Below are 23,718 nucleotides of genomic sequence, written 5' to 3'. Positions count from 1 at the left end.
GTGACTAGCTGCATATCTGTCAACTGATTTGTGCTCAATCAAAATTGAGTTGTGTCTGACTCAAAACAATTCCGGAATCAAATTGAAATTGAAAAAATAGAACCTCTATCTTATAAAGAAGTGTACAAAAGCTCATTTGAATTGACTTCGAAATCATATTTTTCATGTCACCTTTAGCCAAGGAACCTTCGTGAGTCCTTCCTGGAGTTTTCTGGGTCCCTGACAGCATTTTGAGGTTTTGATTCCTGAAATGAAATTGATACATGTAGTTGTCTGAACAGAAGCAAGTGGAATGGCCCCAGTTTGATAAGAAAACCATTAAAATACAAACGGTTCAGTGGAGCATCCACATGTCAGAGACCTACATAAAAATAAGAGATAATGACTTGTTGCGTGCTAAAACCCTCAGAATATTCGAAATTATAGTTTTATTAGTGTAATAATTGTGAATATTATATCAAAGATCAAGTGGAAAATTGGATCCTTTCAACTTTCCCTATATATATATAACATCAATATGCAACCACCTACAAATATTTCTGTCTTCAACCCTCCAAAGTCCAAGCTATCGGAACATGTCTGCTTCTACTTCAACTACTCAACTCTTTCAAGATTTTCTTGGGGACTTCTACTCAAGAAGATTGCTATTACATAACCCTCTTTACCAATCAACAAACACGGCAACTCCTCCAGCTCCTGGAAACAGTGCGCCATCTGAACCTTCCACTGGCACTGGCAGCAGCTTTGATGCGAATGTTGTTATGGTCCTTTCAGTTCTGTTGTGTGCACTGATTTGCTCACTGGGGCTCAATTCCATCATTAGGTGTGCATTAAGGTGCTCTAACATAGCAGCTTCAGAATCTGCTGCGAACCCCTCGACTCAGTCAGCAAACACTGGAGTGAATCGAAGAGCATTAAAGTCTTTCCCAGTGGTAAATTACTCAAGTGACTTGAACCTGCCTGGCCTTGACACAGAGTGTGTAATATGCCTCTCAGAGTTCACTCCTGGTGAGCGTGTGCGGCTTCTTCCTAAGTGCCACCATGGATTCCATGTCAAATGCATTGATAAGTGGCTTAGCTCCCACTCATCCTGCCCTACATGCAGGCACTGCCTGATAGAGACATGTCAAAAAATTATTGGTTGTAGCCAGGCTAGCACATCAGGAACCTCTCTACCAGTACAAGAAACCATTGTGAGCATATTGCCCCTAGAACCTGAAGGTTTGATACGAGATTACAGGGAAAATAGCTAAGAATTTTCCTTTCTTTTTTTCACTTTTTATTGTATAATATGTTTAGCCCTGCCCCTTGAAGGATGATACTTAAAGGCCTTAATTTGCCACAGGTTATAGGCTACCATCCACAAGAAGTGCAGTACACATGTAAATTTTTAGCAGTTTGAAATTGTTAACATAATGCACAATTTTTCTTTCCTCACAATGTGTTAAACAGTAGTTCTTAAATCAGAATTACAGGCCAAAAACAGAACTTGAAGGACCTGGAACCATGTAGGATCCCTCAAACACCTAGCTGGTTCAATATGCTGGCTGTAGGAAATTGAGAAGGAAAATCACTGAAAAACTCCCTTGTCTTAATGTGGAAGGCCAATAAGGTGAGTGAATTAGCTAAAGATTTCTCTTTACTAATAATAAAAGAATGCCAAGTCTCAGTATTAGTGCTAGTGCTAGACCTACAAAGGACGGTATTGCAGCAGTATAATATGTAGTAATATTCATATAGGAGCAGCTCAACATAGGAGTAAATGTCAAGAGGGAGTGTAAAGAGTAAAGGAAAATCCCTCATACTATATTCATGGTAAGCAAGCACAAATTATTTTCCAAGAATCTTGACCCACTACGAGTGCTCATTGTTTTCATTAGCTTTACTTCAAAGCAATCAACAGCAAGGGAAACAGCCTCATTGTAAGAGCACTTGAAAAGACTTAAAAACATAGCAATAATGTGTAAAACAATATGTTCATCCAATCAAAGGAGCTTCAAGGATCAATGGAAGCTGAGGATGAATGCAATACATATTCCCAAATGAAATAAAAGGGGAGTTTTGTATCATAGTACTAGCATGAAAGTGACTCGTAGAGAAGAGTGAAAAATCACTCTTCCCTGGCTGCAAAGAATCATGTAATGCGCTATTGATGTTGAATGTGGGTCCTTGATTTGACTGTAATGCTTAAATGACACTAAAGAGAAGCCAAGGCATTGGCACCGTGACTAGTGAAGATTCGGCTGGTCTGGCTCGGTAGATCAACCTAATGATTTATTGATTAGGGTGATCCGAGTAAATCTCAAACTGATTTCTGGATCGAGTTTTATAACTATAACATGGTGAGCGCAAAGGAGAATGCAATCACATTGCAGTGAATACAAAATTTCTGAAACATTCTCATAATTAGATGCCTCTAACAAATTTAAGGTTCGATATCGAGAAAACAAAATGAAGTATAGAGTCTCTTGAAGCCATCAAGGAACAAAGATCGGGTAGGTTTACAACTTGAGGTAGGCCTAGAATCGAAGAAGCAAAGATCTTCCACGTTCTTGATGCCTTGTTAAATTATTGAAGATACATTATCATCTAATCTTTAGCCCATAAAGGTGCATCATCAAGCCGTAGAGAGGACATCTCAAGACACCTTTTTTAGAAAAGATAAATGTCATTGAATATTATATGATTTTTTATATAGATTAAAGATTTCCTGTATATATATACATACACATTGTCTATAAAGTCACCTTGTCACTCTAGACGTTTTCTCACAGAGTTAAGACGGGAAATAAAACGGGAAAAAAACGTAGACATAAACGAACACCTGATAGTCAAGCCAATCACAAGAACGTAGTTTATTCAAGATCATCATGGAGATGGATCGGTCTACTCATTATAAGAACCATGCCAGAGTGGAAGCAAAAGTCTGAATGTTTATGTTTAGGGCACAGAAGGAAGCACAGAGGGGCTTCAGGACAGCTATCAGTTCAAAAGTGTGCACCAAAGAAAATTATAAACTTGCTATCAGACAAAGAAAGACAACGGAAGCTGGTGAATAGGGGGAGAAAGTGCAAATAAACATTGTGATCAGGGGGAAAAATCTGTAGACAAGCGCTCATCTTGTCAAAGAAACATGTTATTTGATGAATTCTCGAGAATGATCTTATATTTTCATTAACACATAATTAATAAAACTTCTTATGAACTTGAAATTTGAACGAATTTGAGATGATAAAATCCAAACTCTTCACAAATTAGTTATTAAAGTTGAAGTTATTAAACGAAAAGTTTAATCAACATGAGATGTGCATATCTGGTGAAAATTCTTGGTTCAGACATGGACTGCATTCACTCAAAAGTCTGGCAACTTGCAAAATAACCACTGGGAAGCTCAATTTATGCTTCAATAAACAAGACTCAGTGCTCGAATACCTCTTTCCCCACACCAGTATTTAGCACCCCCATGAAACTCACTTGATTTCGAAAGACTTGATACCAAGAGACCTGGCCAACTCCATATGATCAAGAAATATAATTTTTGCAACTGATCAACTGTCTGGTTAAATACTCAAGCACAAACGCTACTTGCAGAACAAAAACACAGTTTTTATCATGTATATATAGTTGTTAAATCCGATTTGAAAACTAACATGAAAAAAGATTATGTTACTAGATCATCAAGTAAACCATGTTCATTGAAACTATGCCCAGTGGTGTTGAATATCTCCTGGGACGGCCCTGGGCTTACTTTTAATGGGCCCAGTACTTTGCCCAATTCACCAATATGCCTAACTTGCATAAATATAATTCTGATATTAATGCCAATATGATCTTATTCGTTTTAATGTATTAAGAATTTATTATTTTCAACCCAAATTTAAATTATTTATTTAATTTATTCATAAAAAAAATTCTTTTCTTAAAGCTCATCGAACATTTGAATTAACTCCAACACCTTTAAAAAAAATAGTTTGTTTTCTCACTTGACCCCTCTTCATTTCAAATCTCATGTGCTCAAATAAAAAATCAAAAACTCATTAAACTGATTTAATTACATATAAATTAATCAAATAAAACTATTGTTTCCTCTAATAAAAAAAAAACATGGTTTCAAGATGATTTTTTTTTTATAAAAAACATCTTATATTTTTAGATATTACAGTAGCTTTAATTTGATTTTGCCTAACTACAAAGAAAAAAATCAAGTCCCGACCAATATTTTTTATTTTTACACTGAACCATGCATAATTACATTTGAAATTTTAATTTTATAAAAGTTAAAATAACTTATTTTTTATTTATAAAAAATAGTTTTTTATTTATTTTATAAACAAAAAACTATCTCGCAATAACTTTAACTAAATATATATTTTTAAAAATTATAAAAAAAAATATTTAAAAAAAACCGTAAAAACTACTCCATCCACACGCATGCGCACATATTGTAAGAGAGTGCTTGGCAATGTGATAGCGGTTGTTTTTTAAATAACTTTTCGTGCCGAAATACATGTCAATGATGTTTTTTTATTTTTAAAAAATTATTTTTGATATCAGCACATCAAAACGATTCAACACATACAAATCATATTAAATTTTAAAAAAAAAAATTATTTTTTTAAAAACGCGATACAAAACGCATTCTAAGAGATCCAAACATGAAGGTAAACTAGGCTGGTGATTACACAAGCCTGATGCAAGGGGGCCATTGACGATGGCAACGTTTCTTTTGAGTTTAAAATGCCGTTTTTTCTTTTTTTTGTGTGGTCACCAAACATGTTGAAGAATCTCCATGGGATTAGAAAATGAGAGTTTAACTTGTGATGGACATGGCACCAGCCTTCAAGATAACTCCCACACCTTAACATGGCGGCAGATAATCGGGGCTCAAATCAAAGCCCTGTAGGAGAAAGTGATGGCAACATCTTTATCAATCGAAGAGAAAATCCAAAAGTAAATTTTGATGTTGAAGCTAAATCAAGTCCCAGCCAATCAGTGATTCAGTATCGCTTGATTTTGAACCACTAATCCACAATCCCTGGCCTCCTCTCACCAAACCCTAATTCGAAAGATAGTGGCGCTAAAACTAGTTGTGTACGTGTGTAAGGCCAGTGTACAAATCGATCCTCCAACTATGGCAACGAGTCCAGATCAATCTTTCAAGTTATGAGTTCTTGCAATTTATATCTCTTTTTTTTTAGAATGGACGAGATTTGGTGAGTGATAATCGTGTCTTTTGATCAATGAAAAATATTATATTTATAATCTTAAAAGATATAGTTCAATTGATCAAATTCTGGGTTTGTTTCTTAGAAGACACTAGTTCAAGTGTCACACACTTCAGGGCCACTATAGGCTTACATGATCGTTAACTTCAGGGCCTCGAAGGATTAGTCGAGGTGCGCGTAAACTAGTCCGGACACTTACAATTAACAAAAAAATATATATATATTATATTCATAGTAAAAAAAAAAAAAAACTTGCATTTCTTAGTTGTATGCTAGTCAAGAGTGATTATGCTATTAATCTTTTTTTACAAATAAATATTTAGGGTAACTTTATAAAAACGTTTAATTAATATTTTTAATGTTTTTAATTTACTAATATAAAATAAATTAAAATAAATTAAAAAAATTATTTTCAAATATTTTCAAATGAAAATATATTTTTTTTTTATTCGAAAAAACCTCATTCTCCAAAAAACATATTTTGTGGGTCTAGGTGAGCGAGTAAAACTCCGGCTATCCCAGATTCTTACAAGAAGTACACACCCTGCAAATAAAAATATATTATACCACAATCTCCAAAATATTCTTAAGGTAACTAAATTTTTTTTGTTTTTTTATCAATAAGAATATTCTTGAGTCAGCTTTCAAGCTCCAAAACTACTTACATTCTTGATAAGATTTCTCATAAAGCATCTTAGCTTGGTTGGTATATTCATTTATTTTATTGTCTCCGTACGTTCTTAGGGTCCAAACCTTGAATTACAACGTAAGCAGAAAATCAACTTATTAATTACGCTAAATTTTTTTTGAAAATCAACTTATCAATTACGCTGAATTTTTTGAAGGTTCTCTTTAAATATCAATTTTGTACTCTGTTAGCTGGTAATCCACTACCAAACTACGTTCCTATTGGTATTTCAAATCAAGTGATTGCTTGTTTTTGCCTCAAAGCTTTTTTGAACCTTTTCCACATTCAAGAATTGCCAGCAAATAGATTATTTTTAGGCAAAAAATGGGATCATGAGACCTTGGTCTTTCCTTCTCCATATGGGGTGGATGATCTTATATTTTGAATTTAAAGGAGTGTTTGGCTATGTGGTGTAACTATTATTTTGTTAAATTTTAAATTTTTTTTTAAATTAATATTTTTTGATATTTTTAAATCATTCTGATAAATATTTTAATATATTTTTAAATAAAAAAACATTTTAAAAAATAATTATTGTGATTCGGTATTGCAGATATCCCTCTATTTAACACCCAAAGTAGTAAATGTGCTTAATGTAGAGAGTCTAATTAAAGACCAAGTCTCACAAAATAACCCACTCTAGGTTTGAAGTGTGAAGGAGAACTTTAGTTGGTCCAAATAGTTCTTAGACACAACTAGCCATAACATTTATTTAGGGTTACAAGAGATTCGTTAAAATTGGGTGCATAATGGCTCATAATTATTATTTCTGACCTAACTTTGCTAGTATGTCATATCAGCTTTAAAATAATAATATTTTTAATAAAATAATTAAAAAATATTTCTTAAAATTAATCTTAAACCTCAAAACGAAGTTGAAAATAACATGTTTTTTTATGCATGTTCGGAGCTGTGTTTGCACTGAAATTAAAAAAATAAATAATAAATAATTTCAAAAATATTCTTGAAATTAATTTGGTTGAGTATCATTTTAAATTTGTTTGGGTCAATTTCAAAACTAATTTAAATGAAATAAGACTAAAATTATTCTTCAAATCAATAAGTTATCAAATCAACTTACCCAGATGAGTCTAGATTTAATAATTATACTACTAATTGCGCATACATTGAAGTAAAAAAAGAGAGTTTTCATTTGATTTATTTGTTGTTTGAAATATTTTAATCATGGCTCGCGGTTGTTGGGTAGTATTGCCTCCAGTTCCACCACTAATGCTTGAATTTCAAATGGTGTGGTGTGTGGTTTTCTATCTCTTCTTCAAATTAACATGGCGGTATGTTCACCACTAGTCATCACTGATTGTGAAAGATCTGCTCTTACTTCGATGATTCTGACACGTTTTTGGGATAAAAATATTAATTGGGGTGGTTTGGGAGAAGTTTTATAAGTTATTTTAAAAATAATATTTATTTTTATTTTTTAAAATTCATTTTTTATATAAGTACATTAAAATGATTCAATAACACTAAAATACTAATTTAAAGCAAGAAAAATAATTCAAATTTTAATGAAAAAGGGTAGCACCGCAACCCCAAAACGGAGTTGAAAATGACTTGTTTTTCATGCGTGTTTGGAGCTGTGTTTGCACCGGAATTTTAGTAAATTTTGAAGAAAAAAATTAAATTAATTTTTTTATGTATTTGTGAATCATTTTAATATGTTGATGCCACACTTCTAATTAGACTGTTTGACTTTTGTCACTTATGGGATTCATCAAATAGTACAAACTAGTTTCAATGGATTTTCTATTGCTCGAGTAATTTAAAAATAAATTAAAATTAAATTATATAAAAATTAATTTAATATAATTTAATTGAATAGGTGGGTTCTAAGACAATAAAAATGACGGTTTGATTTTAGAAAAAATTAAAAAGATGTTGTTATTTTAATATTGAGACGTCGACATATTGAATTGATTTGAATTTCTTTATTTAACATGTCAAATTCGTGATACTAGTTATAAACTCTACTAGGTTTATAAACTTTGTTTTTTAAAATTATTTTTTATTTAATTATATAATAATAAAAATAATCACTCATAAAATCGAGCACAAATTAAATATCATGATATTTAACTGAGACTATAATAATCTTGTAAAAAATATATCAATATAATTTATAAAGAGAAATTTGAAATCAAGTATCATTAAATAATAAATTTTTTTTTAAAAAAAAAAACCTTGAAAGGAGAGATGACATCCAAGTCTTTTTAGATGTATTAAATAATACACATGACCACAAGATTTCTGCACCGACTTTTGAATTTCTTGACAAGTAGGTGCCTAGTCTTGCTTTCTTTTTTTGTATCCATGTAGTCAATGCCTGTAATTAAAATCTACTTGGGAGTTGTGGCTTTGCCACATGCAATTGTGAATTTGTATTGTGGTGTGAAATGCGGTTCAATACATATTTTTAAAAAATTTAAAATATATTTTTTTTTTTGTTAAAAATAATTTTTTTATATATTTTCGATCGTTTTGATGCGCTAACCTCAAAAATAATTTTTAAAAAATAAAAAAATATCATTTTAATACATCTTAATATAAAAAATACTTTAAAAAACAACCGCAACAACCTTCCAAATCAGCCATTAATTTCCATCCTTTTTGACAGAAAGAATTTTGTCAAGAAAGTAAATACGGCCTTCATAGTTCAACTTTTTTTGCTTGCTCGACATTGTCACTTCATGGAGAAAAGAGAAAAAAGAGGTCAATAAGTGATGGATCATACTGGTTCTAGCAGGTCTAGCATTCGCTTCATCACATTATTTCATCTCCTCAATTGCACGCCAAAAATCTTCTCTTTGCCAAGAATCTCACTTGATCCGGAAAAGAGAGATATATCCTCTTCTTTGTTAGTAGAGTGATACTTACAAGATGGAGGACTTCGCAACTTGCAATTAATCACACTTTCCAGCTCTCCTTCCTGGTCCCAAAAATTATCAAGAACAGTTATAAAACACCTAATTGCCTAACAGGTCAATTTGATTACCTGTTGATCTAAAATCTGACTTGAATTGGATTTTATTTTGAATTAGAATCTTTTTTTATATATAACTAAAACATGATTGTATTTTAAAAACAAAATGGCAGCGATTTGATCTAAAAATTAAATTGTCCCATCAACTTGTAAATTGATCCGATAAATTCATAACCCGAGACTTTAATCATATTAAATTTTATAACTATGACATCTAGTACAAAGATGGGGTAAAATATTGTTCAATTCTTACTTTAACTATCTTATACATAGGACTCTGGGTTGTTTATTTATATTTTATATAAAAATAAAGAGTCAGTTTGATATTGTGATAGTGGTTATTTTCTAAAATATTTTACTTGAAAATACATCGAAATAATATTTTTTTATTTTTAAAATTTATTTTTGATATCAGCATATTAAAATAATCTAAAAATATAAAAAAATTAATTTAAAGTAAAGAAAAAAATAAAAAAATTTAATGTTTTTCAAATTTTTTAAAAAATGTAAAAACATACCGTTTCTAGGATGTAAAATCCCTTAAATCACCATTTCTAACCTATGTATATATATATATATATATATATATATATATATATATATATATAGATGATTGATCATCACCATACAGGCTGCAGCAACTCAATAAAGCTTTCGGTGACTCATAAATGACTAGATCTACCAAATGTGGGAAAATGCATTGCGGTGATAGCTTCTGTTTTCGATTCCTTAGGCAGTGGACAAGATTAGGTTACGGTATGGGTGAGTAGAGAGCAAGGAACTGATTTTACACCATTACTTTTTGACATTGCATTGAATTACATCAGACATACATTCCCAAAGTGATAATTGAGTCTTTGCTTGGAATCCACCTTTTTTTTTTTCCTGGTGATTCCATGTAAAATAGTTGTAAAGCAAAATCAATACACAATTGCAAACTCTTGTTAGAGGATTGCATGATTATTTACACCATGAGATGCATACTTCTTTAATCACAAGGATATTGCAGTAGTTTCTGTTTTTTAAGAATACGTTTGGGAACGCGGTGCAAACCGCGTTCCCAAAAAATTTAAAATTTTTTTTTTCTAAAATTTAATATGTTTTAAATCGTTTTGATGTGCTAATATCAAAAATAATTTTTAAAAATGAAAAAACATCATTGGCATGCATTTCGGCACAAAAAATTATTTGAAAAGCAACTGTAACCACACTGTCAAATACTCTCCAGGTGTTTTTTGTATAAAAAAAATATGTTTTTTTAAGTATTTTTTAATAATTTTAACATGCTAGTATAAAAATTTTAAAACAATATTATTTTGATATATTTTTAATTAAAAAATATTAAAAAAACACTCGTGGTGTAATATCAAACACACGAAAGGCTCGAAAATGCTTGAACTTGAGTTTTTAATAAAATATTTCGTCGGTAAAACTGAAATAAAAAAATAAAAAAAACAAGGAAAATGGAAATGGATTTGTAATGTCGACATTATGCACGTGAGGAAACTTTATCACAAGGAATAAATATTCACGATTCCCTGTAATGGCATGCCACTAAGAGTACACGAAAGTTCTTCCTCCTTAGTGTGGAAATGTGGCTGCCAAAAAAGGTCACATTTAGACAGTGCAAACATGCACTGATCAACACCTTGATTTGATTAATATTCTTGCAGATCCTGAAATCCCAAGCAATATCCCCTGACATTCACCAATATTTTATGTGCCTCCCCGACCATTCCCAGCTCGGATCCCCCCTCTAACTTCATCGATAATTTGTCTAGGAAGAAATAGTTGTGCATTTGCACATGTAAGCACATGCAAGTTTGGAGGCAGATCAGAAAATATTTAAGATCCATTTACATCTACTTTATCCCCCGTTTCTTACATGTTCTCGAGTACCTTAATTAGGGTTATGAAACCTAGGCTAGTTTAATTGGTTAATCCGATGATTGCTAACCTAAATCATGTTCTAAATTGGTGTTTTTAGACCGATTATATAATTGACTTAATTAAATCATGGTGCTTGATGGGTTAATTCACAATCAAAATGACCTCATTAACTCTCTTTTTAAAAAAAAAAATGATAATGTTTTGATTTAAAAAAAAACAATAAACTTGGCTAACCCGATGATCCACTAACCTAAATCGTGTCCTAGATTGGTTTTTTTAAACTGTTCATATAATTGACCCGATCAAACCATGGTGCTTGACGGGTCAACCCACGACCAAAATGACCTTGTTAACTTTTTTTTATTATTTAAAATGATAACATTATGATTTTTTATTTAAAAAAAAAACAATAAATTTAGGTCAAGTCATTGACTCACGGTTAACCGATCCATTATGTAATCCTTGCCCTTGGGTCAGGTTGAATCTCTTAACTATGCATCTAACAAAGGGAGTGAATTACACTTGTTGTCCTCAAAGTCTTAGATTTTGATCATTTTAAACCTTTAGATATAGCTGTGCAAACCCTCGAGCTTTCAATTTGTGGACGCATGTGATTTTTTTTTTTTAGATTAATATGGATGTTCGGATCAGCTTGCGTATACCTCATTTTTTTTATATACATATATATGTAGATGTGGTAAGCACGAATAACAAGCATGAGTAGTCTGGAGGGACTCTCTGTGACTGCCCATTGAATGTTTGGTGCCCAAAATTAAAGTATAAGGGTGTAACCAGTTACATATTAAATTTTAGGGACCACGAAATACAATTATTATTATTATTATTATTATTTATTTTTGGCCACATATAGCTATCTTGTATTATAATGCATGGTAGTTCTATGATTTCGATTTAACAATTTTGAAACTTATTCTTAAAAGTTATAAAAAGTTCTAAATTGAAACAAATAAATTTGTGTATTAATAAAAAAAATTATTTTAATAATCCGATTGTACGTATAGATAGATGACTATTATCCATCAAGATTTGTAATTGCTTTCAAGAATGATTTAAACTAGTAATATTAACCAATTGTGTTTGTAGTAACTTAGTTGAACACACCAAATCTAATCAAAACCCAATCAGATCAACAACTAAAAACAAAATAAAACAATATTATTTTAATAAAAATAATTAATCCAAATTAACTCAAAATCATATAAATTAACCCGGTAATACAAACTCTTTTCCAAGTCCGATTTCTCACAACATTGCTAGAAGTTTAAATTGTTATCCAAATGCTCAAGTGAGGCATTTGTTAGATGTACATCGATTCAAAATTACATATAAACAAAGTATATATTGGGTATTATAGTAGTTTTTGTTGTTATAATTTAAAAAATATAAAAATATATTTTTACATGTAAAATAAATAAAAAAATAAATCTCAATAAAAAAAATTCTATTTTAATTATTAAAAAATTAAAAATTAAAATACAATTATATATAAAGCCCGGTATACTATTTAACTCATGAAACAGTTTTTTTTATATGTAGTTGGAGGAAAAAACAAAAACTACAATTAGCACCAAACGCTTGAAAGTGTCAGATAAAAGAAAAGAAGTGCACAGGTTACATGTTTCATGACAACAAATTGTAAACAAGACAATAATACCACATGAAATGGTTTTGTCCAAATGTCAAGCTATTTTCTGTTGCATGAATTTTTCTTCAGAGCAACAGTGGCAAGTAAGGCCGAAAGGGCCACATTTTTTCCCTCTGATTTTGATTTTTCACTGTCTGCAATAATGACATCAGAGAAAATATTAAATGCCAAAAAGAAATAAAAGATTCTCGAGTTTTTGACAAAAAAAAACCTGTAAGCCAAGCCTACCCAAGCCGACCCCAGGCTTGCCATTTTTCAGACTCGACTCCTCGTGTCCCTGCTTAATAATAAATGTTAGGGCAAAAATTACACACACACAATATTAAGATGATGTAGTTTTTTTTTTTTTAGTTTAACGTGGGTGTCCGGGCCAGCTTACGTGCACCTCGACTAATCCCACGGGCCCTGAAGTTAACGACCATGTAAGCCTTCAGTGGCCATCATATGAGCAACCACAGGGCTCGAACCTGAAACCACGGAGGGAGCAAACCTCTTGATCCCAAGTTCTTACCACTGGACCACCACCTAGATGGTTAGATGATGTAGTTTTTAATCATCTAGTAGGTGGTCCAATGGTAAGAGTTTGAGATTAAGAGATTTGCTCTCTCTGTAGTTTTAAGTTCGAGCTCTGTGGTTGCTAATATGATGACCACTAGAGACTTATTTGGTCGTTAACTTCAGGACCCGTAGGATTAGTTGAGGGGTGCACAAACTGACCCGGACATCCACATTAATAAAAAAGAAAAAAGAAAAAGTTGATTTAGTTTTACATTCAAATTATTTTATTTTTTCAAGATAAATTAACAGAGACCATTAATAATCTTACAATTAAGATTGATATAAGAAATTGTTTAATGGTGAAGTTTATATTACCTATATAACTGGAATATAATTTTGAGTTTTTCTCTGAATGCAATTACTCTGCTCCTCCATTTCAAAGTTTCTATAATTATCATATTTTTTCTCAAGAAGGAAAGTTTCTAGTCTAATCAAGTGAAAGAATAATTCACCAAATAACTGAATAAGAACATGTATATTTTATAATAAGATCAAGAATATGAAATATGATTTTCTCCTATAATATAAATTAAATAAATTTATAGGGTTTTTTATATTCTAAAATATAAGTTTAATGAAAATATAATTGACAGAAAAATAGACATGAAGCTTCTTCTTTTTTTCGAGTTTCTCTCTTATATTCTCTTAAAAATAATTGCTTTAAAGAGATTATAAGTAATTTCTTACAGCATTTAAAGTGAATATTATTTTTTTATCATATAAATATTAGAATTTTTGACAAAATACTATCATTTTATGTTTTAACTAGGGGTGAGCAAAAAAACTAAAAAATCGATTAAACCGAGAAAACCGGAAAAAAAATAACAAAAAAAACCGAACAGTGAAAAAAACCCGATTAAACTGATTAAAATTTTGAAAAAACCAACTTGTTCGGTTCGGTTTTATAAGCATGAAATCAAAAAAACCGAACCAAACCCAAACCGGAAAAAAACTAAGCCAAACTGAAAAATCGAGCCAAATCAAAAACCGAAGCCAAACCGGTCTGAATTCCTAGTTTTAACATTTTATGTTATGATATATTAGATCAGTTATATATTTTAATATGAAAATTCAGAATTTTGTAAAAAAATACCATCAACTTTATTTGAGTTGAAATTGACTCGATTTTTTTTTTCTAAGCTTGAAGTGGCTACTTTATTGCCGTTTATTAGGGCTGCTAATGATGATTTGTACTATTAAGGGCTGCAAAGAGTTATTGAAACGTATATTTATAATAAATTATATTTAGATTTAGTTGGTGGTGGCTTGTAAAATATATTTATATTTAAAGAATTATAAGTCATAAAACCGTTCAACTTGGCAACATTTATTTTTATTTATTGAAAAGATGTAAAAATTGGACCGATTTAGGAAAGTGGGAAGAATACTTGATTTAATAAAAACAAATAAAATTTTATAAAGAAACAAATCTTACATGTCTATTAATAGATGTTGGTTCATAAATATTTTGCATATTTTTTTTAATAAGAGGATGCCTTAAAACCAATTTCTTTAGGTAAATAATCTATATCAAGTTATTGCACACTAAAATAGAATATAAAACCCTATAAATAAATATAAATTTATTTACAAAATGATTGATAATGTAATTGGAACAAAAATCATGAAATGCATGTTTTTATAGACAATTTCTTATGCTTTTTTTTTTTTAACTCTATAGAATTATAATTACTAAACTTGGTAGGAGGTTTTGATATTTACAGGATAGTTATGTTAACTCATGTTTATTATTTTTATATTTTTTAACTATTAGTTTTGACTTGATTAAGTTGATATTAAATTTAATTATCTAAATTAATGTCAAAACCATTTTAATTTAAAATCCATTTTAATCATAATTTTTTAGATTAATCTATTAAATCAAGACAAGTTTAACAACTATATATAAAACCATGAAAAATCAATGTACAACCAAACAGGTTAAAAGATAAAAGAAATGGTTTACAAAATGTTTATTATGTTTGTGTTGTGATACTAGTTGCTTTTTAAAATATTTTTTATTTAAAAATATATTAAAATAATAATATTTTTTTATTTTTTAAAATTTATTTTTAATATTAGTATATCCAAATTATCTAAATATATAAAAATTTAATTTTAAAAAAATTAAAATTTATAAAAACACGCAGTGCGTAAACAAACACAACTTATATCTCAAATAACGGTCCCATCATACCCGACCCGACCATTCAAAACAAACCAACCATCCCAGCCGCCAAAGCCGTCCAAATAAAGATCCGACGGCTGAAATTATAAGGAAAAAAAAGTCAAAAACCAAGTCAGCAAAAGCCGAAAGAGTCCATAGCCCTCAAGGCCAGAACATGTAGGGAACACAAGTGAAGTCATAAATAAAATAAAATAAAAAAAGGCTGTCAGCCAGCCAGGTCACCCTATCTTTTCTCGTGGTGGAAATGATTCCCCTGCCTAAAAATTTAGTCTTAATTTCATTTGCATTTCAAAAATCCCTTCCTTTCTATCTGTCTCTCACTATATATAAAATCGTCGTCTCCTTTCCTCAGCTAACCCTTACTCTCTCTCTCTTTCTCTCTCGCACCAGCAACCGCAATACAAACAAGCAATTTAGGCCAGGCCACGTCTATAGCTAGATTTGGCTTGGTTCGTTCTCTGATTATTCTCTCTTATACTTCTCCGATTAAGGTAAGTAAAGGATCCCTTTCTCTATCTCTTCGTCTTGGTTTGAGCTTTGTAGATCGTGTTTTGGTTAAACGCCGTCTTTTTGTTGTTTTTGGTTTGGAATCGGTAAGTTTTAACGTTTTTTTGTTTCCGATCTATGATTTTTGTGCTGTCGAAGGTTAGATCTAGAGGTATTTGGTGGTTTGATTTGGATCGTTTGATTTGAGAGCTTGATCTGATTGTGTTGAATCCAGATCTGTATGTTTTTGTGACAAGTTATTAGATCTGTTTGATTTTGACCTACTTCGTTTGGTCATTGTTAGATTATAATCTGCCAGTGTGAATTAGAAGACATTGGTAAATTGGAAATGATGTGGTAATTGATTGAGATTTAGGTTGCATTTCTGTGTTTTAAGCTTAAAATAGATGATTTTCGATGGATATTTGGATTCTATTATAGTAGGAATGATAACGAAAGATAATCATGCTGATTGGATTAAGCTTTGGATGGTTAATGATTTGGAATAGTTAATTGGCTAGTCTATTTTGATTTTTAAATAGTGGAGGAACTAGATATGTTGTATTTGATTATATGCTTCATAGATATGTAGATGTATTTGTAAATTATGTAGAATGTATTTTTCTGGTGTGAAGTTTGTTTCTTTTACTCATTTATTGACTTTTTGCACAGAACTTGTAGAAAATGGCCGATTCTGAGGATATTCAGCCCCTTGTCTGCGACAATGGAACTGGAATGGTGAAGGTGGGTTAGTTACTTTACTAGTTGTGAAAATTCGGTTTTGCATTTTATTACTCTTAATTTGTTTGGATTTAATAAGTTATATTGTGTTGTAATGTTTGCAGGCTGGGTTTGCTGGGGATGATGCTCCCAGGGCAGTGTTTCCAAGTATTGTGGGTAGACCAAGACACACTGGTGTCATGGTTGGAATGGGGCAGAAGGATGCTTATGTTGGTGACGAAGCACAATCTAAGAGAGGTATCTTGACCTTGAAATACCCTATTGAGCATGGTATTGTTAGCAACTGGGATGATATGGAGAAGATTTGGCATCACACTTTCTACAATGAGCTTCGTGTTGCTCCTGAGGAGCACCCAGTCCTCCTTACAGAGGCTCCTCTTAACCCTAAGGCTAACAGAGAGAAGATGACTCAAATCATGTTTGAGACCTTCAATGTGCCTGCAATGTATGTTGCTATCCAGGCTGTCCTTTCCCTGTATGCCAGTGGTCGTACAACTGGTTCGTATCTATTTCTATTGAAATCTGTTTTGTATTTGCTTTGGTTGGGTAAATGATTTTGGTATTGAGTGGCTACTCATGTGAACAGGTATTGTGCTGGATTCTGGTGATGGTGTGTCTCACACTGTGCCCATCTATGAAGGGTATGCCCTTCCACATGCCATCCTTCGTTTGGATCTTGCTGGTCGTGATCTCACTGATGCTTTGATGAAGATCCTCACCGAGAGAGGTTACATGTTCACCACCACTGCTGAACGGGAAATTGTCCGTGACATGAAGGAGAAACTTGCATATGTTGCCCTTGACTATGAGCAGGAGCTTGAGACTGCCAAGAGTAGCTCCTCTGTTGAGAAGAACTATGAGCTACCTGATGGTCAGGTCATCACCATTGGAGCTGAGAGATTCCGTTGCCCAGAAGTCCTCTTCCAGCCATCTCTCATCGGAATGGAAGCTGCTGGTATCCACGAGACTACTTACAATTCTATCATGAAGTGTGATGTGGATATCAGAAAGGATCTATATGGTAATATTGTGCTCAGTGGTGGTTCCACTATGTTCCCTGGTATTGCTGACCGTATGAGCAAGGAAATCACTGCCCTTGCCCCAAGCAGCATGAAGATTAAGGTTGTTGCACCACCAGAGAGAAAATACAGTGTCTGGATTGGAGGGTCAATCCTTGCATCTCTCAGCACCTTCCAGCAGGTGAAGATTTTTCATTTCAATAACGTTTTATCTTTTGCTTTATATCTTGAGTGTGTGGTTGTGTGTTTGAAAGAGACTGACGTGCATGGCTTGTGTTGTGTCAGATGTGGATTTCCAAGGGTGAGTACGACGAGTCTGGCCCATCCATCGTCCACAGGAAGTGCTTCTAAGTTCCGAACAGTGCGGTGATGGTGAGTTCTTTCTTTCTATTTAGTTGGCTTTTTTCGTGTCAAGGTGTCATGAACTCAAAGTCCTAGTTGATATGGAGAATTTGTTGAGGTGGGGGTCATTGAAGGAGGGAACATTCTGATATTCAATGTATCGAATAGGCTTGTGATTCGATGTTGTTATTGCTGCTTTTTAAGATGCGCAACTGTAATGGTCCTCCCTCTCGATGTGGTGGTCAGACACTTTGGTAGTCAAGCTCTTTGCTTTCTTCCACATCATCTGTGGTTCAACCTTGCGTCTTTTTAGTAGGATGCTTGTAGACGGAGAGTGGTTGTGATGATGCTTTTTTATTTTTATTTTTTTTTCCATCTCAACATTTGAAGGTGTTTTTTTCCTTGGGAACATTAATGTTAATAGTTATTGTATGAGAAATTTTGTGTTAGTGTCAATTTGCTTTCATAAACCATATTGAAATCGTACTTAATTCTCCGTTTGAACTTCGAACGGATCTCTCAGTCCTTTCTAGAATATCTTTGTTGGTTTGTTTTACACGGCTTGCCTGTCAGGACATAATTAGTAGAAGTATCTAATTTTAATGTTGCTTAGTAATAATTATTCCCGTACAAAGCCCTTCTGTCTATAAAGGCAGATACTTAGTGCCATTTATGATTGGGTGCATCCAATCCATAATTTGTCATCAGTTTCTGTTGCCTCTCAACCTCTTTTGATTGGCGGGTTAGGTATTGTTTGTTTTTGTGTTTTTGTTTTTTAAAGTGAATTTGATTAGAAATATATTAAAATAATATTTATTTAACTATATTTTTAACATCTGAATTTCAGAAGCACATTAATAAAAACACATTTTTTTTTAAAGCGTCAAAGCAATAACAAGCTCTCTCTAAATTGAGTTATGGTGTTGTGTTAGTTTTTGCAAAAGCTATAAATGTTTTTTTAATCGAGGTTTTAAAAATGTCTTCTAATTTGTGGTTTTAACTAACGCTGCATCATATTACAAAACAGATTTAAACAATTGGAATTAGACAGGTTCTTTTAGTATCCTGCCGCAGTTCAATTCGATTCGATGGTATAAAAAATAAAAAAATACATTTGTATTTTAAATTTCATCTTTGTTTTTCAAGTACATTACTAGACACTAAAATTGGCTAGGCGGGGTTGACCGAAAGTGTTCTAATAACCGCAGTTTTTTTAGGGTCAGTCCTGGAGTGGACTGGGGGCTGACAGCTATGTTTGGTAGGACTAGTAGTTGGATACTGTGGTGTTTGACTTGAGATCAGCTTGGTCGAAGTGATTCCATTTGGATGACTGTGATAGCTATTTTTATTTTTAGTTGACTGGTCAAATCGAGAGAAAAAAGGAACTGAAAATGACAAAATAGTACCACTACTGGAATGTTAGGTTTGAATTGATCCACTTTTTTACGTGACTTCATTAGTCTACGTCACTTTGGTGGCAAATAAAATATTTGGGAAAGCATACCAAGGAGAGAAATAATTTATTCTTAGCATTCTAGCCAAGAGCATTTGTTTTAGTAGAATTAATTATAATTCCGTCTATGGAATGGGCTCTCTGCCTTTGCTTTTCAAAGACTTCAATATTAGACTAATGCTCTCTGCCTTCGCTTTTCTATTGAAATCAATAAGAAATAATGAAACACATGTTTCTTCCATTGAAATCAATTAGCATGAACCAAGACAAAGTTATTACGTTTGAGATTGTGTTTGATATTGTGGTTTGAAAAAAATAAATTAAAAAAAGAAGCATTTTTTTGTTGCTACTAGTTGTATTAAAACAGTTGATAATAAAATAACTAAAATGAACCTGTAGTTATTTCATAACTCGAAGTTATACAAGAAATATATGATTATTTATATGTAATAAATATAGCAAAACATCATTAATGTCCTACTTTAACCAAAAAACAGAAACTAACAATAAATGTATCAATGTGAAGTTGATCCGAGTAAAAATATTATTATTTATAAATATCCTGAAATATAAATTAGTTTAATTATAACGTCATCTATTTGAGGTGGTTTATGGTTTATGATTTACACTTTGTGAACATGTCATAACATTGATTAAAATTATTGGATACAAAATTTAAATAAAGATCAAATTCTAAATATACGTGATCATTTTGAGACTTTTTTTTTTAATATAGTAGTTGTATAGTGTTATTGATGCAACAACAATTTGAACTTGTGTTTTATAAGATTAAACGGATATGTTTTGTAAAATTTTCCATCTCTTTTTCCACCATCTAAAAATTCATTTAATCACATTATATATTGATAAGTGTGCATGCGTGAATGCTTCTTCACTTCTTGGATGTCCTCCTCATTGAAAATTTGACAAGTGATAAATTTCATGTTTATATGGAACTAAAAGTTTATGTTTATTTGACTATTCAATGTGTATCAAATACTATTTTTCTACAAAAATAAATAATAAATTTGTAAGTTATTATCCATAAAAATAGTAAAAACAATCACTTCAGTTTTCTCATTTAATTACATCAGTTTGTAAATAAATGTACAAAAATATCCTGATAATTTATATTTAGCATTAATAATACTTTTACCAGGCATATATTTGAATTGATCACAATCTCAAGGTCTTTGTTTCATGATGTTTGAAAATGGAAAAGAAACAGGCATGGTGTTGCAGAAAGTGTATAATTTAGAAATGGAAATAGAATATCGTAAAAGAAAAGAACACGGGCTCTATATCAACATAAAATTGAATTGAAATAAATTCAATAAACCAATTTTATTTCTTAGTTCTACAGAGCTTGGATACAGCATGGGCAATATTGAACTCTTATAAAGTGTGTGATCCGGTTCTTCATAAATTCATAGAACTTGCCAGAAGGTTCTTCGCGTTCTTCTCCAAAATCTTACACCATCAATTCCCTTGAAGCAGCAAAGCATCTTATAAAGACAAATCAAACCCTAAAGATGCCCTGAGGGATCAACATTTTGAACAATCCAGGGATGCTCAGGTAGCTTATGCAGCGGTGATCTCTCTACAGAATCCCTGGCAAGCATCTATTGATCAAAAAGAGAAAAAAAAACAAGAGAACATGAGTGCAGATCGCAAGCACGCTAGGCTCCCTGAGTAGTAAGGTCCTTTGCAGCAGAAGAGACAAATGGTTTTGGAGGGAACTTCAGATCCATTAGCACAATCCTATAGATAAGGTAACAAGTAGTAGCAACACAGTATAGAATGAGTAGTGCAGAAAAAATGATATAGAAATAAATTGAAATAATCTAAAACTCCCTTTTTTTTTTTTTTTTAAAGCAGCATGATATATCTAAAAAGAAGTTGTTTTAATATATTTTTTTAAAAAATGTTTTTTTAAGTAAAATCAAGACTGTCCCACATCGACCAAAAGGAACATACAACAGCTAGCCCTCATCTCTATACAATGAAACATATCGCTAATTCCAGAAACCATGGAGCCGTGTGGTGAGCACAGAGCGAACTATTCTTTCGCCTTTTACTAAAGAATACCGTGTGCTCTCCATTGATAGCGGCATACCTCTATTTTTGGAGGGGTTCTCCTTTGTGTCGACCCCCAACAATTCAAGCTCCAAATTTTTGCTTCTAGTAGATTTAAGTTTAATTTTATGAATCCAAAAAAATATAATTAAAGCTTCAAAACTTTAACCTAAAATGCTCCTAGTAGGAGGATAGCTCACTTGAAAACCTTCCTCGGATATCAATCCCGGTAAAAGGTGAACTACAACATCCATGTTCGAGCTTTGCATACAATTTTTTTGAATTTTTTATTTGGATCAGATTCATTGCTATTTTCTTCTATATAACCTGGTGAGATAATTTCATTACATACAGAACCTTGTGATAGATGCCCCGAACACTTCAGGTTTATTAAAATCAGTAAGCTCTTCATCTTGTTTTTCTAATAGCAGTTTCATGTTATAATTTAAAAATCTCACGATAAGTTGATTTCATCTTATTAAAGTACTGAGAAATCGTCATGTTTTATTGTGTCATCGACAACTTGTTGAGAAGTTGCAATCTGACATCATTCTTCTTTGATAAAAGACTAGTAAGGGTGTCTCATGCTTCTTTTGGCTTTGTAGCATCCCAAATATGTTCTAGTATATCTTCATTGCCTTACTAACTTTAATCTTCCACTTGCGCAAGACTCCATTAGTATCTTCGATTGGTTGTGTGTTTTCACTACAGTTGACCACAATTCTCACAGATCTTGGCTTAGCATGTAAGACATCATGCATGTTGACCGCGTAGTGTAATTCTGATTGTTAAGCTTTTTGATCCCGATAACAATTTGAAGATTTCCCATGTCTGCTGCTGCCTATGCTACTGTTGTTTTGGCTACTTGAAAAACAAAAATTTTGATGCTACTGCTGCAGGACTGTGTGTTCTACTGACTTGTTGCTTCTGCAATCAACTGCTGCTGAACTTTTTGTCTATTGCTGCTGCTGCTGGCGCTCCAAGCTGCGACTGCTGGAGACTTTCTGTCACGTGAAAAGCTACTGCTTAATTTGTTTGTTTATTTCTGCTGGAACTGAAGCTGGAATCAATGACTGCTGCAACTGATTTTTCTACTACTTCAGTGGAGACTCTATTGCTATGAGTCTGCAGCCCACGTGATTCTGCAACTGTAATTTCCTACAACTGCAACGTTGCTACTGTCATGTTCTAGGAGACTTGCTGCTGCCTCGAGTCTGTTACAAGCTGCTGATTTTCTTCTTCCAAAGACCAAATCGTTGCTGGTTCGTTTTCTTCACAACGTAGAATGCTGTTACGTCTTGTGCTCCAAGCTTCTGAAAAATAAATCTTGTTATCGTCATCGTTTTGGAAGACTAATTTGCTAAAGACACTGCTGCTTCACATGCGCCTTTTCTTCTTCCCAACCTATTGGTCCTTCTTTCCAACCTATAGGCTCTGATACGTTGGTTTTGCTCTAAGAAAAACACAGCAGCTAATACTTTCTCTTTATTATTTTCTTATACTTTCTTGAATATAATTTTGAATGTTTAAGGTGACTATATCTAACTAAGATGAAAACTAATCAACTAGCTAACTCCTACATAATAAAAATACAACAGATATTGGCCAAGTATTGCATAATTCTAACAATCTTAGAACTCTTGCAAACTCTAAATTCCTATAAACCTAAATTCTAGTTGATATTAAATTCTAGCACTGTTTTCCCCAAGTCGTAAGAAGTAAGAACTGAGCACCATGAGAAGTTGTACATACTTGTTCTAGGCTTTAGATTATGGCCCTTCTAATAGCATCGAACATAGCCAAAAAAAAAAAAAATTAGAAAGAAAACTTTTGTTCTTGTATTTTGGAGTGTCACAAAAAGCAAGAAGGAATCTCTTCATCCTAAATTTTTGGAGTGTCACAAACAGGTTCAAAGGTTGTTTTCTTCAACTTTAATTACAAGGTTGTACTTACCTTTATATATTTTCTCCCTAATTCTTTCCACTGACCTTACACAAGGTCGGTCAGCAAGTCATAAGATAAAAGTAAAACTGTCAGGTCAGATCAGGTTATATAATTATAAACGAAGTATACTTACCCAGTTGGTATCTTTCAGCAATCATTCAAAAATATGTTTTAATTCTTCGAATGTAATTTTTTTTAATTAATGTAGGTGTTCGAGTCAGCTTGTATGTATCTCAACTAATTTTAGAAGCCTTTAAAGTTAATAACCATATAAATCTCTAATTATTTTGAAATTTATAAGACTTGAATTGAAAATTTATAGGAAATAAATTTAAAATCCCACCAGTTAAGATGAGATATAAAAGGTGATCTATGATTAATGATATAAGAAAACGTAGTTGAGGAGTTACATAATATTTTGAAAGAAAAGGACAAGTCCCACAT

At 32.1% G+C, this 23,718-nt stretch overlaps 2 protein-coding genes and 1 non-coding gene across 6 annotated transcripts; all 3 read left to right on the top strand.

The window, feature by feature from the left end:
* The first annotated feature begins 513 nt into the window (after positions 1-513).
* Positions 514-1,440, top strand: LOC18108098 (RING-H2 finger protein ATL78). The gene has a single exon (XM_006370949.3). The coding sequence runs from the start codon at positions 576-578 to the stop codon at positions 1,251-1,253; it is 678 nt and encodes a 225-aa protein (XP_006371011.2). The 5' UTR covers positions 514-575; the 3' UTR covers positions 1,254-1,440.
* Positions 1,441-15,502: 14,062 nt separating this feature from the next.
* On the top strand, positions 15,503-22,870 carry LOC18108099 (actin-7). 4 transcript variants are annotated; one of them, XR_002979335.2, is made up of 7 exons: positions 15,536-15,704; positions 16,372-16,443; positions 16,545-16,938; positions 17,027-17,640; positions 17,745-17,831; positions 20,610-21,026; positions 22,230-22,870. XR_002979335.2 is itself a non-coding variant. In XM_024591322.2 (6 exons), the coding sequence occupies exons 2-5, from the start codon at positions 16,384-16,386 to the stop codon at positions 17,808-17,810; spliced, it is 1,134 nt and encodes a 377-aa protein (XP_024447090.1). In that variant the 5' UTR covers positions 15,536-15,704; positions 16,372-16,383; the 3' UTR covers positions 17,811-17,831; positions 22,230-22,870. The 4 variants fall into 4 exon arrangements, 3 of the variants coding, with proteins under 3 accessions (XP_052305557.1, XP_024447090.1, XP_024447089.1); XM_024591322.2 differs by lacking the exon at positions 20,610-21,026; XM_024591321.2 differs by lacking the exons at positions 20,610-21,026; positions 22,230-22,870 and adding an exon at positions 18,006-18,257.
* On the top strand, positions 21,289-21,403 carry LOC112325402 (U5 spliceosomal RNA). Its single transcript, XR_002979457.2, has one exon. It is a non-coding gene; the product is annotated as a U5 spliceosomal RNA (small nuclear RNA).
* Positions 22,871-23,718: the final 848 nt, after the last annotated feature.

Source organism: Populus trichocarpa, chromosome 19 (assembly GCF_000002775.5).
Source record: "Populus trichocarpa isolate Nisqually-1 chromosome 19, P.trichocarpa_v4.1, whole genome shotgun sequence".
Lineage (NCBI taxonomy): Eukaryota > Viridiplantae > Streptophyta > Magnoliopsida > Malpighiales > Salicaceae > Populus > Populus trichocarpa.
Note: the sequence above shows the minus strand (reverse complement) of the source record. Positions and strands in the feature narration are given on the sequence as shown.

Excerpts from the sequence above, each read along its gene's own strand:
- LOC18108098 (XM_006370949.3), top strand. The coding sequence starts at position 576 with ATGTCTGCTTCTACTTCAACTACTCAACTCTTTCAAGATTTTCTTGGG.
- LOC18108099 (XM_024591322.2), top strand. The coding sequence starts at position 16,384 with ATGGCCGATTCTGAGGATATTCAGCCCCTTGTCTGCGACAATGGAACT. Across the intron at positions 16,444-16,544 it reads ATGGAACTGGAATGGTGAAG|GCTGGGTTTGCTGGGGATGA; the intron begins GTGGGTTAGTTA and ends TAATGTTTGCAG. Across the intron at positions 17,641-17,744 it reads CTCTCAGCACCTTCCAGCAG|ATGTGGATTTCCAAGGGTGA; the intron begins GTGAAGATTTTT and ends GTGTTGTGTCAG.